At 36.4% G+C, this 12693-nt stretch overlaps 1 protein-coding gene across 1 annotated transcript in view; it reads left to right on the top strand.

Annotated features, from left to right (window-relative positions):
• The window catches only part of UBN2 (ubinuclein 2), a 43418-nt gene that overhangs the window by 19215 nt on the left and 11510 nt on the right, over positions 1-12693 (top strand). The window contains exons 5-11 of the mRNA XM_083860362.1: positions 594-706; positions 1721-2219; positions 5664-5734; positions 6428-6557; positions 7899-8017; positions 8656-8769; positions 10069-10212. Of these exons, the coding sequence (XP_083716488.1) occupies positions 594-706; positions 1721-2219; positions 5664-5734; positions 6428-6557; positions 7899-8017; positions 8656-8769; positions 10069-10212 (1190 nt within the window). The remainder of the gene's footprint in view (positions 1-593; positions 707-1720; positions 2220-5663; positions 5735-6427; positions 6558-7898; positions 8018-8655; positions 8770-10068; positions 10213-12693) is intronic.

Below are 12693 nucleotides of genomic sequence, written 5' to 3'. Positions count from 1 at the left end.
GGTTCTTGTATTGACTCTGATTAGGATGCAGTTAACTTTCTTTCTAGCAGCTTGTATGATGCCATGGTTTTGATTTGTGACTAAAATGGTGTTGATAACTACACTAGAATTTTGCCTGTTGCCTGCTAATGCTTATAGAGTCTGAAGGCTTTCTTCTTCCCTGCCCTGCACCCTCAGGTAATCTAGGGATCAGCAAGGGAGGGGGGAGGCAGGTGGTCTGTATTGACCAGCAAAGATGTTCCATACTGTGCAACTTCATAGTCGGCAGTGAAACTGTGGTAGCAGAAGGTGGGAGAATTCCATCTTCCAAGGTAGCCATTGGCCATATTGGCTGAGCAGCAGTCTGCATTTACCTTAGAGTATTTCTCTTACTGAAAACTCTAAATTTCTTAACTGTTTAGAAATTATTAATGATTAACACTTGTTAGGAACTGCAATTGCTGCTAGGAATCCATCGTACCATTTGCCTTTGCACACATTGAGGTGTTTTTCCTGGCTCTGAATTGGAAAGTGTAAAGAAAACTGAATGTTTCTTGCTGTAGAAGTCCTTTAGGGTAGAAGAATCATTGCCCTTTATTTGATCTTTTTTCTAGATAGCAAAGTTAAAAGAAAGTGAAGATCGTGGAATGAAGAAACGCAAGCGAAAAGATGACGGGACAGAAAAGGAGACGAAGCCTCGGAAAGTGAAAGTTCCTAAGCAGTTGGGGTAGATTTCTTTTTCTTTATAGGAACCCTTGAATTATATTTGAAGTTTGGTTTCAAGATTATGTGCCATAGCAAGATTATTACAGCTCTTTTGAATATTGTACTTTTAAACTGTAATTAATAGCTTACAGATTTTGTTTCAGAATCTATGTGGGGTTTTTGTATAACTCAGTCCTATGGGCTGAATTTTTTTCCCCTGAAGCTTTGAACAAGGAATAATAAGGAAAGGCAAATCACAAAATAAATTCTGAGTCTTTTGAATAGCATAAAGCATTGTTGTCCTATCCAACATGTAAGCTAGCACTAGGAATTATGTCTTCTAATGAAAAATAATTTTCTTCCTATCTCTTTGTTTCTCATCTGTAAAGCTGGAAATACAGTTTAGTTATTAATGTACGTATTTCTTACTCACTTTCTGCTTTCCTGAGTTCTGAGGCTAGCATTAAGGTGGTGGAGTTTAATTGGCTTCTAGAAAACCATTGTTTAGTGGATGGAAGCTGTCTTACTGTGAATATTCACATTGAATATTGAAAATTTATTGACCTCATTTTTATCAAGGTGACAAATCGGTGGAAAATGCTCAGTTTAAGTAGAACATAGATTTTGAGCATGCATTTAAAAATTCTTAGCAATGAAAAGAATTTTTTTAACATGTGCTGGACAGGCAGCTTGCTGCCATTCAGCAGTCTTGAGAGGCAAGTTTAAGTATTTTAGTGTCGTAAATCTGCCATGAGTTTTAACACTTGTGCCAACTTCTCCATAATTAAATTGAGAAGTCAAAATAAAATACTCTGTCTTAATGTGTATAAAATGTAACAAATCAGTTGGGGACTGTGCAATCACATGACCACCCAAGGTTTATGGTAATTGATAAAATGGTCTGAAGATGGAAGCAGGAAGTACTTGCTTCTTTCCCCTGATAATTTTTTAATCGTACTAAACTTTGAGTTTTGTTGTTAAAGGTTACTAAGGCCTCAAAAGTCACATGCTGATGAAAGATTTCTTTCCTCTGCAGAGTAATGGCCTTAAATTCACACAAGTCTGAGAAGAAGAAAAAGAAATTGTATAAAGACTCACTCTCTTTGGCTGCCATGATCCGTAAATTTCAAAAGGAGAAGGAAGCCATGAGGAAGAAAGAACCTAGTCCAAAATCTCCAGTGACTGTTGCATCCTCTGCCCCTAGTAAAATTCCTTCCTCCTCTCTCAGTGCAGGAAATGATATCTCTGACTTGAATCTTAGGATCAATGATCCTGTCCTCTCCATTTTTGGTAGCACAAATGAACCTGAGCTCCTGCAAGAAACTGAAAGTGCCCTGGAGATGCTGGGAGACATTGACTTTGACAAGTTGCTTGATGGCACTTCTGATGGCAGCCCTGTCTCTGAGTTGTCAGGAGAGAATGGAAATGTCACTCAGGCAACCTACACCTCTCAGGTCATGACACCCAAGCAGGTGCCTGCCCTCCCAGAAGGTCTGCCTGTGCTACTTGAAAAGCGCATTGGAGACCTTCGAACAGTAAGTATGAATTCACTGCTAGTGGATTGCATTCAAGAATCTGAGAGAACAAGGAAGAACAATTAGGACCTTGAGTGTCATCCTTGAATTGCTGACTGAAACTTTAGAAATGAAGACTTGATGTTAATGGCAATCTTAATGGCTGTGTTTGTACTCAGATGAAAACAGTCAGAGATGATGCAAGTCAATTATTCAAGCAGTATTTGTTTCACCGTGGAAACAGGGTTTTCTAAATCTTCTGTGTATAATAACTTGTAATGTTCGTTTATTTATGGGTTTTTCTCCATGATGCAAATACCAGTGTTACTTGAATTATTATTTGTTGGAAATGGAGTAGTTTCTTACTTTGGAAGAGGTAACCTGAAATATGACTGCAGCTTTCAAATCCATGTATTGGTTTTTTGGCTTTAACTTGCCAGTTAAAAAAAAAAAAAAGAGAGAAAACCCCAACCAAATGAAAAAAGCCACCAAAACTGGAAACCACCACTCAACTGTAAAAAACAAATCTACCAACCACAAAACTGCACTTTTTTTTCTGGAAGGTTAGAATGGAATCTGAACTTCTCAAAAATGGGATGAAAGATGTTAAATTAACAAGTTATGAATATCCCAGTAGGTTACTGAAAGGGATCAGAGCTGTTAAGGTATTACGTACTCCTTGTTTCAGTTGTGGATGTTATCCTAAGTTGAGAATAAATTTGCTGCTTATTCAGTTTATTATATTAAAGCTTTTCCTTACTTAGAATAAAGTGCAGTTTTTCCTTCTTTAGACTAAAATGCAGCTTTTCTTTACTCATAGTAAGTTTTGAAAAAGCATTTCAAGTTACTACCTTTTTTGAACAAAAAGAAAATAATTTAAACAATTGCAGAGCTTGCTTTGCTCTTACCTGTATAGAAATTTCTTCTAGTTTTCTTACTTATTTTTAAACATACCAAGGTAAATACAGCCAAGGAATTAATATTTACTAAAGTGAAGGAGCTTCTATCTCTCCTTCAGTATGCAGGTTAATTTTGCTGTGAATCAACAATAAGCTTTTAGCAGAAGTGGAGAATCAGATTAGGCCAGAAGTCAGGAAGTGTTAGTGACCTACTCCAAGTTAATTCATGTTGCTTCTTTGTATAACAATCCCAAACCAGTTGGGAGGCATCTTAGATTCAGTGGCTCTTGGAAAACATAGCTACTCATAGAATTGTAAAATGGGTTGGAAGGGCCCTTTAAGATCAACTCCAATTCCCCTGCTCTGGGTAGGGACACCTTCCACTAGACCAACTGGGAACTCTTCTGTCATCCATTTTTGACAGTGTTTTCTGAAAGCTTCCTGGCTGAGCAGAGCAAGTTTGAGTTTATACTTGGGGAACAACTAGACTGTATGTTGACTTAAACATTGCAACTTCCATACCTCCTGTAAATTGCAATGAGATGTCTTCTAAAAAGCACTAAAAAGAAATGAGTCTTGTCAAATATTTACCACATACTTGCAGCTTTAGAGCTCTTTAGCACAAAGAAAAGTTTATACAACTGTAGGAAGAAGCCTGTGTTCCATGGATAAAGTATAATATATCAAGGTAAAAAAAAACCCAAACAATAAGATTAGAAAGCCACTGACTAAATGCAAAAAACTTCCTGACTTCCTTTGGTAGATTAATGTGTTTTAGTTCCCTGAGTGGGTTATTCTGAACTACCATGACAGAAGGCAATATTGTACACAAGCAGGAAAGTTTAAATAAGGGGCTTTTTCTATTTTGAAGGTCACTGTCAAGATAATCACTCTGGAAATAAAACCCAACCATAGTTAGTAATAGTGATGAAGTTTTTGAATCTGCCAGTGTCGCTCTCTATAAAAGCCAGCTATGCTGTCCAGAATAATAGTATAATGCTGGAATTGCCTTTCAAGGTCTACCTAGGACCAAAATGTTAAGGCTTTTTACTTCTGCTTTATATAAACCAGATGATTCTAATCCTTGTGTTAATTAGACATAAAGGCACTGTATTTAAGACTTTCTAACTTGTCTTTTTGGTACCCTATCACTTGCAAGTATCTATAACCTTTCTAATTTTTTTAGCAGGACAAATGCTTCAGTATTTTTAAACACTGAATTTATGGTAGAAAACAATGAATGGAATACAGTCCTTGCAGAAACTTAAACTCCACTATCAGTGTTCATGACTGAAGTGATAAAGCATTCAGACAATGGGCTACCTTACAGCTTTGGCAGAGTGTGACACTGTTTTCCTGTGCATTGTAGAGTTCACAATTTTTAGAAAATATTTTTCTTTGAAATTTAAATGGGTCAGTTACAAAGAGCAAGAAAAGTAAGTATTTAATAGTAAAAAACTTAATCACTTGCACTTGTAGTTTTAGCTATGTTGTTGCAAGTCATTATTCTATGGGTTTTTTTAAGACGTAATTAAAGATTCTTAATTATTTGAATTTTCAGCCTCATAGCATGTTGGCTGCCTCTAATGTTTGTCAGTCACTGTAGTGATACCACACTTGCCTACTTTTCTGCATGCATATAATTTTCTAGCTTCTCTAGATATTGCTGGCTGGTCCCAATGCCAACATGTAAGATGACAAGAGGCCTTTCAAAGTGGGGCTCTTTTTTTGACTTCTAAAATTCTGCAGAGTAGATGTTCACTAGAGAAAGGTTCTTACTGATTTTTGTAGAACAGGGAATTGGCTTTGTCCTATAAGCTGTCATTCCTCGTGGGAGAAAAAAAGTATCTAGGTGATAAGAACGAAAAAAAGGATTCTGCATGGGAAGTCCTGTGAGGTCAATAAAAACTAATGATAAAAGCAAATACGTATATATAAATAAGGCTGTCTTCCTCCCCAGCCAGACTCAGGAAGAGACCACACAAAAAAACTAGAGATACAATCTAAAGATGGCAAGAATAGTGGACAGCAGCAGACAAGAGGGATGAGGTATTCCTCTAGCATACATAGTCCCGTTGTACGAATTGCAGTGAAGGTTTGAGAGAGCTCTAAGAAAGCTGGGAATATCTAACTAGATGAGGCGCATAACAGGTAGAAAAAGATGGAGTAGAAATGTGTTAGTTAATGCTCTTGCCTTCATGACCTGTCAAACAATGCTTCTCTTTTTAAAACAGAGGTAGTAGAATGTTGGGGATGGTGAGGTGATAAAGCATCTACCTTTTTCTTAATGATTATTCAAAAGATAAATGTGTTAACACCAATGATCCAGGCAGATCCTAAACAGAATGATTGTCTGCCCTAGAACAAGGTGTGTATATTTGAGTATAACAATAACAATCCTCAGTTTTTCTAAACAGCTAAGAATAGCATGGTTTTCTTTATTCTTTTCCAAGTAAAGTTATCTGGAAAATAAGAATATGTTATGGCTGTAAAAGTAAAGTTACGAAGAATGTTGGTTCAAAATACTCTATGAACCTGGATGCTTTTTTTTTAATTGTATTTTTAGGCTGCCAAGATGTTTGATGAAGAAGGCAGGAAGAAGTTTTTCACACAAGACATGAATAATATTCTTCTGGAGTAAGTGCTTATCTGTAGAACCTTCCCTTTTTGGAAAGGGGGTGAAAGGAAAAGTACAGAAGAGGAAGTATTATTGAGGTTGTTCCAACAAAGCCCTTAAAAGTCAATGAAGGTAGATCAGTCTAAGCTAGTTATTAGCTAAAGAGATTTATATATGCATACAATTCCTGTCATGCTTGTCTGTCTTTATCCAGTGTAAAATGTTTTGTAGTGCCCTGGTCCTTGACTGCATGTGTAAAATTCAACAGAATTACCATTATTTACTCCTGTCTCCCACTTTTGTAACTCAAAACACCTTCAGGTTTCATGGGGGTGAATGCCAGATTTTTTTTCTCTGTAATCGTCAATTAAGGGTTTAATATAGAAAGATCTGTGTTCATATTCTAAGAAGCAAAAGTAAACTGTAGAAGACTATAACAGTCAAATTGTATCAATTTTGATTCACAGTGGTGGATGTAAACTAAATTTGAATGAGTGTTCAAGGTTGCTGGACAAGTACACAACTGGTTTCTTGCCATTGATTAGAACTGCTTCCTTTTATAAAAAAGCTTATCTGGAAGTGTCCCAAGCTGCTATTTTTAGTATGCCTAGTTAGAATACGCTACGCTTCCAAAGCTTCCTTAGGTTTTTGTTCAGATGTCATCTTTGCCTTGGAGTGTGTCTCTGACTGAGCGTCTCCTGTTTGTTTGTCAGTATTGAGCTGCAGTTACAGGAGGTGAATCCTGCCATCCGCAATGGAGTGTACTCACACCTGGAGGCTTTTGTGCCGTGCAATAAGGACACGCTGATAAAGCGCCTGAAGAAGTTACACCTCAATGTCCAGGTAATGATGGGGAGAGGAGCACCAGCAGGAGTCAATTATGTGATAGTGAGGAGGACTAAATGCAGCAGAGTAGAGCAGTAGCCACAGAGCCTCAAATCAAGCAAAGTATTTTGGATCAGTTGATAAGTTTAAAAGCTTCTTTCTATATACTCGATATTGTCACTACATTAGGAACAATTATTTTAAGTATTTCAGAGTCTTTATTTGAGAATGAAGTGCTTTCATCTTGAAAGCTGGGTATAGGCTATGAAGGAGTGTTTCTGCTGTCATCACTGAGTATTACCGTAGTCACAGGGTACATACTTAAGCACCAGATTTAGAAAGCCACAGTAATAATGGTTATGATAGGCTAAAAAAACCATACTTTTTTATTCATTTTTGTGTCAAGAAAAAAGGAAGGGTAGATGGATAATAGATGACTCAGCCTGTATTACTTGTTCAAATTTCCCTTTGTGACTAGGTCTTACAAATACTTTGTATGCTATTTCCAGTTACTCTTCTTTCGAAGATTGTTTTCCTGTTGAATAGAAGAGGTATCTGTGATCTGGAGTACCCTGACCAGATTCTTTAGTTAAAATCCAGGACTAAATCTTGCAGAGGATCTGAAGATGAATGCAGAGATCTTGATACTTGCTAGTGAGACAAACAGATTCAAGATTTCTAAGCAGATAAGCATAAAAGAATATTCTAGCCCTTTTCAATAAGCAATTAAAATTAATAATGTAAAGTCAGAAGATGCAGAAAGTGAATTTAAAACATGCAGCGATGTGTATAGTATATTATCTTAATGTTTGAAGTTCTTAAAATTTGGAGACAATTCTAAATACATAATCCTTACCTTTCAGGTACATAAATTGCATGTAATAGCAATCTAATACTTGGCAATAGCAATCTAATACTTATTCATATTTTGTTCATTACCTAGGATGTTTTTATACCACAGTTTTTGGAAACCTGATTAATAGGATATTTATTTGCAGATGCTGAGATATTGATTGGTCAGTTTATCTCACTATTTCCCTGTTAAGTTTTTTTTTTCCCCTTCCCTATTTTAGTTTAAAAGCATTATTTAAAGAGGTCACACTATAATGTTTTGGAATATCCATGACACATTTATTTGTGACTATCTTCTGTTGTTTCTGGTCTCAAGACTTACGTGAGACATATGTGCATTTATATAATGCTGTTGCACCTAACATGATTCAAGGGCCATGTAGAATATGCCTGTTGCAGTCCATAAATAGTACTGGGAATGTTACCATGGGAGTGATCCAGAAATTTTCGTGAAGCTATCTTTATTTTACATCCAGTAGGATTATTTTGGTGCTCTTCTTTTCACAGGATGACCGCTTGAGAGAACCATTGCAGAAGCTGAAACTGGCCGTCAGTAACGTCATGCCTGAACAGTTGTGCAAATATCAAGAGGACTGTCAGGCCCGCAATCAAGCCAAGAATGCCAAGTAGGTTATTCTAGAGGCTGTGCATGCCTGTTTAGAACCCAGCTGGAAGTTTGTATCCATGTCGTTTACCTCCTAAGCTCAGAAAATCATCCAGCTCCAGTTTAAGGGTGTCTTTTTTGAATTGTACAGAATACTTTATTAAGTGTGTTATTGTCTGACACCAGAGAGAAATTCCATTGACTGAGATAGGTCTTGATAGAAAAAATAATCCTGGAGGATTACTGGTTGATTCCTAAAACAGTGGATTAATGGAGGAGGATGGTGTGTTGAGGTTACTGATATATTTTGTCCATGTTCATTGTAATTGTTTTGATCGTAGTTAACTATTTTTAGACTTTGAGAGATATTAATAGTTTGACAAGCATCCTGCCACTTCCCAGTACAGGCACTCCTTGAAGCTTATAGGGGCATCAGTGAAAGCATCTTTAGAGTGTGTCCTTTTCACTTGTCTGAGAATCATAAAGCAGTGGGGAGAGGGAGATTAAACTGTTTATCCTATAAGGAAGTATAGGAAAAATCTGAAAATAGGTCCTCTGTGGGTTATTTTTCCCCCTAACACCTAGAATGAGACTCCTTTTTCAATGAAATATTTTGTCTGTGTAGTATAGCTCTAAAGAAAAGAATTGTTCCAACTGTAGGTTGCAAGCAGAAGATGAACGAGAGAAAAATGGATCAGAGGAAGATGATGATGAGAAACCTGGAAAGAGAGTTGTTGGACCCAGAAAGAAGTTTCACTGGGATGACACAGTGAGGTAAGACAAAACTACCTTTTCCACCAAGACTTTTCACTGACTTTATAAAGGGGTGTCCAATGGGATATTATTACATGATTGAATAAGTAATTTTTCCCGCAATTACACCTTAGAGAAGTTTTGGAGAGTGTTGCTGTTAAATAGGCAAACTGGAATTCTGTAATGGTAAAACCTTCTTCTTTAACTTGAAAGGAAAATCATCCTGTGTCCAACCTTCACTATTCGTTTTTCTGCTTTGTCCAAATACATGAGAATTTTCTGATTCCAGGACTTTGAGCTTCTTTAGGCAAAGAACAGGTGCATAAGCAGTGTTATAACTGCTTCACACCTTTCTAGGAATAAGTTACAAAATACCAAATAAGCACTAAAGATTTCTGCCACAGGAGGACGGGCCATCGAGATTTGGGGTATTGATTTTGCATGCCTCCCAGTCCAACAACAACTAGAATGATACATTAATCTTAACCCCTTCTGTTCCCTCTGAACACAAATTCTGTGTTATTTCTCAAGAGCAGCACACATTCTTATCTGAAGTGATCAGTTACTAGAGTTTAGTTTCCTAGAAGAGATTTTTTCTAAAAACTGAGATAACTATTTTTTAAATAATCTAGACTTTGAAGCAAACAGATCTTTCTAAATTAGTAATTTTTTGTGCAAGAGCTAAGATCATTTTAGTACAGGTGTGTGTGTATATATATTTATATAACTAAAAGGGGCTGGTCGACTTTTCTCGACTTTTTTTTTAGTATGTGAAGACAACAGGGAAGAAATTAAATATGTACGAGCAATGTAGCTTGGACTGACCTGGAGAGGAGAGATATTTAAATCTGTTGCTTTTTTTGTTGAAGAGGCTCTGAAAGACTGATGTTATTTTACTGTGTGCACTTTTATATTTTTAAGAATAAAAGACAAAATCCCTGTAAGAAAGAATCCTCTGTTGAAGTACTCAGTGTAGAATGGATTTTACTTCCTTTCAGACATATGAGAGGTCACTGTGAGCAAAGTAAGAGCTGTTCCAGCTATAAGAAAACCAGAAAGAAAATATAAAGCAAATTATAAAATTATAGTAGAATGAAAATAAGAGCAGTAGAGTCTGTTGGATATGGAGAAATGACAATGGTAGACCGTACCAGTTTTTAGTGGCAATACTTGTGCAGTAGAAAATCCCAAAAAACACAGTTGGAGCTGAGCACTTCCTGAAACTATCAATGGACAGCAGCTTCAATTTCTTAGCCTTTTTCTGCTGAGCTTTTGAAAGGACTGTGTCTTTCAGTGTATTTATTTTGTTTCTTTTTGCAGGTCTCTGTTGTGTAATCTTGTCAAGATCAAGCTAGGATGTTATGAGCTAGAGCCAAATAGAAGTCAGTCTGCTGAAGATTACCTCAAAACTTTTATGGAAACAGAAGTGAAACCACTTTGGCCTAAAGGCTGGATGCAGGCAAGGTAAGACAGCTGTTTTATTTAGCTTTTCATTTTGGCATTAACAATTTCTTTGGTTCGTATTTATTATTACATTTAACTCCTGTAGTAATGATATTGGTTGAAACTTAGGAGTATATTTGTGAAGATGGAATATTTTAGAAGAACAAGTGTTTTTCTAAAATGAATTTTCTGTCTTGTTTATGAGCCTGAGAGTGAAAAATCCTACTGTTTTTCTTGGAGAGCTGTTTGTTTTTAGCATCTCCTAGAGACTGAATTTACCAATGCTTCTAACACCACTTGAAGCATTGTGCTTTGTTTGAGAAGTATGAGGTGGGAGGGTAACAGCTTGGAAAGTTCTTTATGTGATATAGGAAGTGATAATGATCTAGAAATCAGTTTTGCCTGTATGTTGGAACACTACATTATTATTATTTAAAAACTGCTCACACAGGCTTTAAAATTATAAGCTAGAATTTCAATAGCAGTGTTCACAATAGGCTTAAGGTTTTTGCTCTCTGTTTCTTGTTTGCAGTTGGGATGCTCTGTTTTACAGCAGTTAAAAATATACCAGTTTCTATACTTGGTTCTTATGGACGTAGGAAGAAACAGCCACACAAGAGAGGGAGAAATAAAATGGGAGCAATAGTAAACCGTTGTGAAATACAGATTTGGCAGAAATTTCTAATGGTTTGGAGTGAAAGAGAAGCAAGTATGGTTTGCCCTGAGTTCTTTGTTTCTGTAGCACCCACTGCAAAAGATAATCAAACCTCAACTGGATTGTAAAAACTAAATGATACAACTAATCAACTTGTTCAACAATACCTTTATTTTAGTTTAATCAAATCTGTATCAAGCTGTAAAAATAACTGTTCTGAGATATTTCTTAGAACAGTCAGTATAGAAATAGCTGGTTAAATAGTAACAGAGGGTACAAATGAAGTTTTACACTTCCTGGCATACAGCTGACTTTTTTTTTATTCAGAGATACAGTTTCTTGTGGGAGCATGCTAACGAGCGTGATGTTATCTGTTATGAAGATTTTATTGAATTAGATGAGACTGAGAATCCCAGTTTAGTTTAAGAATGGAAGATAAGATCAATGATGATAGTGGAGAAATAACCAAGAGATAGTGTGAAGTGATTCAAGAAATGAAGCATGTTAAAACTTTGTATTGGAAAGCCATAAAACATACGGTTTTCTCCTTCCCGTTAGATAAGTCTGCTGAAAATTTCCATGAGCTTTTAAACTATCCATACAATTGGCTTCAATAACAAAAGATGAAAACTAAACAAAAAAACAAAATGCCCCCCAAAACCACCAACAGACCAAACAAACCCCAACAGGTGACAGATCATAACTTCCTGTTGATCAGCAAGACTTCATTTATTAACTGGGTGGTTTTAGTACCATAATGATTTACAAATTGTCCTGTATCTACTGTGAGGCACTTTCCTACTTTCTGTTAAGGAAGTCATCTATTGTAATTTGTAGTCAAACAGTTAGGCTTGGAATGAGGAAAAAATATTTCCAGGACTCTGGCAGTGGTAATTCCTAATACAGCTCATAATTCAGTTTCTGAATGCTCATTTTGTTGGGGTGCTAGGTTAGGGATTATGCTGAAGGCTTATAATTTTTCATTTTTATACATGGCCTCAAGTGAAAAAGAGCTATATAAACTTGAAAAAAAATTAAGTATTTAATGCTAAAACTGATCTACTGACCACATATTTTTTAAGGAATTCTTACTAATCAGAAGAGGTCTATGGCACCAGAACTTTGTGGGTTCCACTTAGAAGAAAAGTTTCTTGCACTTTCAAAGTTAACTGTAATGTACTGTAAGGAACTGTAACTGTTCCTTTGTTTCTTATAGCTTCATAAGGAAGCAAGAGGTTAAGGTATTGATCATAACTGGAAGTTACAGAATCAAAGGATTGTTAAGGTTGGAAGGGACCTCATATACTGCTCTGTCCTTACTTTGTACCAAGGTCTGATTTCTGTCCTTTTATGGTGCTTAAAATTTTGTCTTTAACCTTGAAGGATGATGCTACAAATTAGTGGGGCCTGTGATTAATTTTGAATTTTCATTTCCAATTTGAAAATATTAAGGAATGGATAAAGCACCAAGAAGGAAGGAGGTGGGGAGGGAAATATTCTGGAGAAGCTGTATAGGTTGGGAGGTGGCACATTAAGCATGTAACGGGGAATGTTAGTTTTGCTCCATGATGTTCTTCATAGGCATTCAGTAGTCTCTGATGGAACAATGGAATACAGATTTGGAGGTTCGTATGGTGGAGAAAACGTGAAAATGGAGCTGGAAATAGAATCTGTGAAGTAAGGCACTGAACTGTAGTGAGAGGATGTCAGTGTTTTCTTACCAGATGACATGAGATTTTTGGATACGCGGATTTTTTGTAATTATTGCAGATCTGCAGGTTGTATTATCAGTGATGCAAAGCTCTTGTTTAGACAGCTGTTCATTATGTGGTCAGTGTCAATGTGAT

Source organism: Zosterops lateralis (assembly GCF_965231275.1).
Source record: "Zosterops lateralis genome assembly, chromosome: 4".
Classification (NCBI taxonomy): domain Eukaryota; kingdom Metazoa; phylum Chordata; class Aves; order Passeriformes; family Zosteropidae; genus Zosterops; species Zosterops lateralis.
The sequence above is the reverse complement of the archived record's forward strand: the minus strand, read 5'-3'. Positions and strand labels throughout refer to the sequence as shown.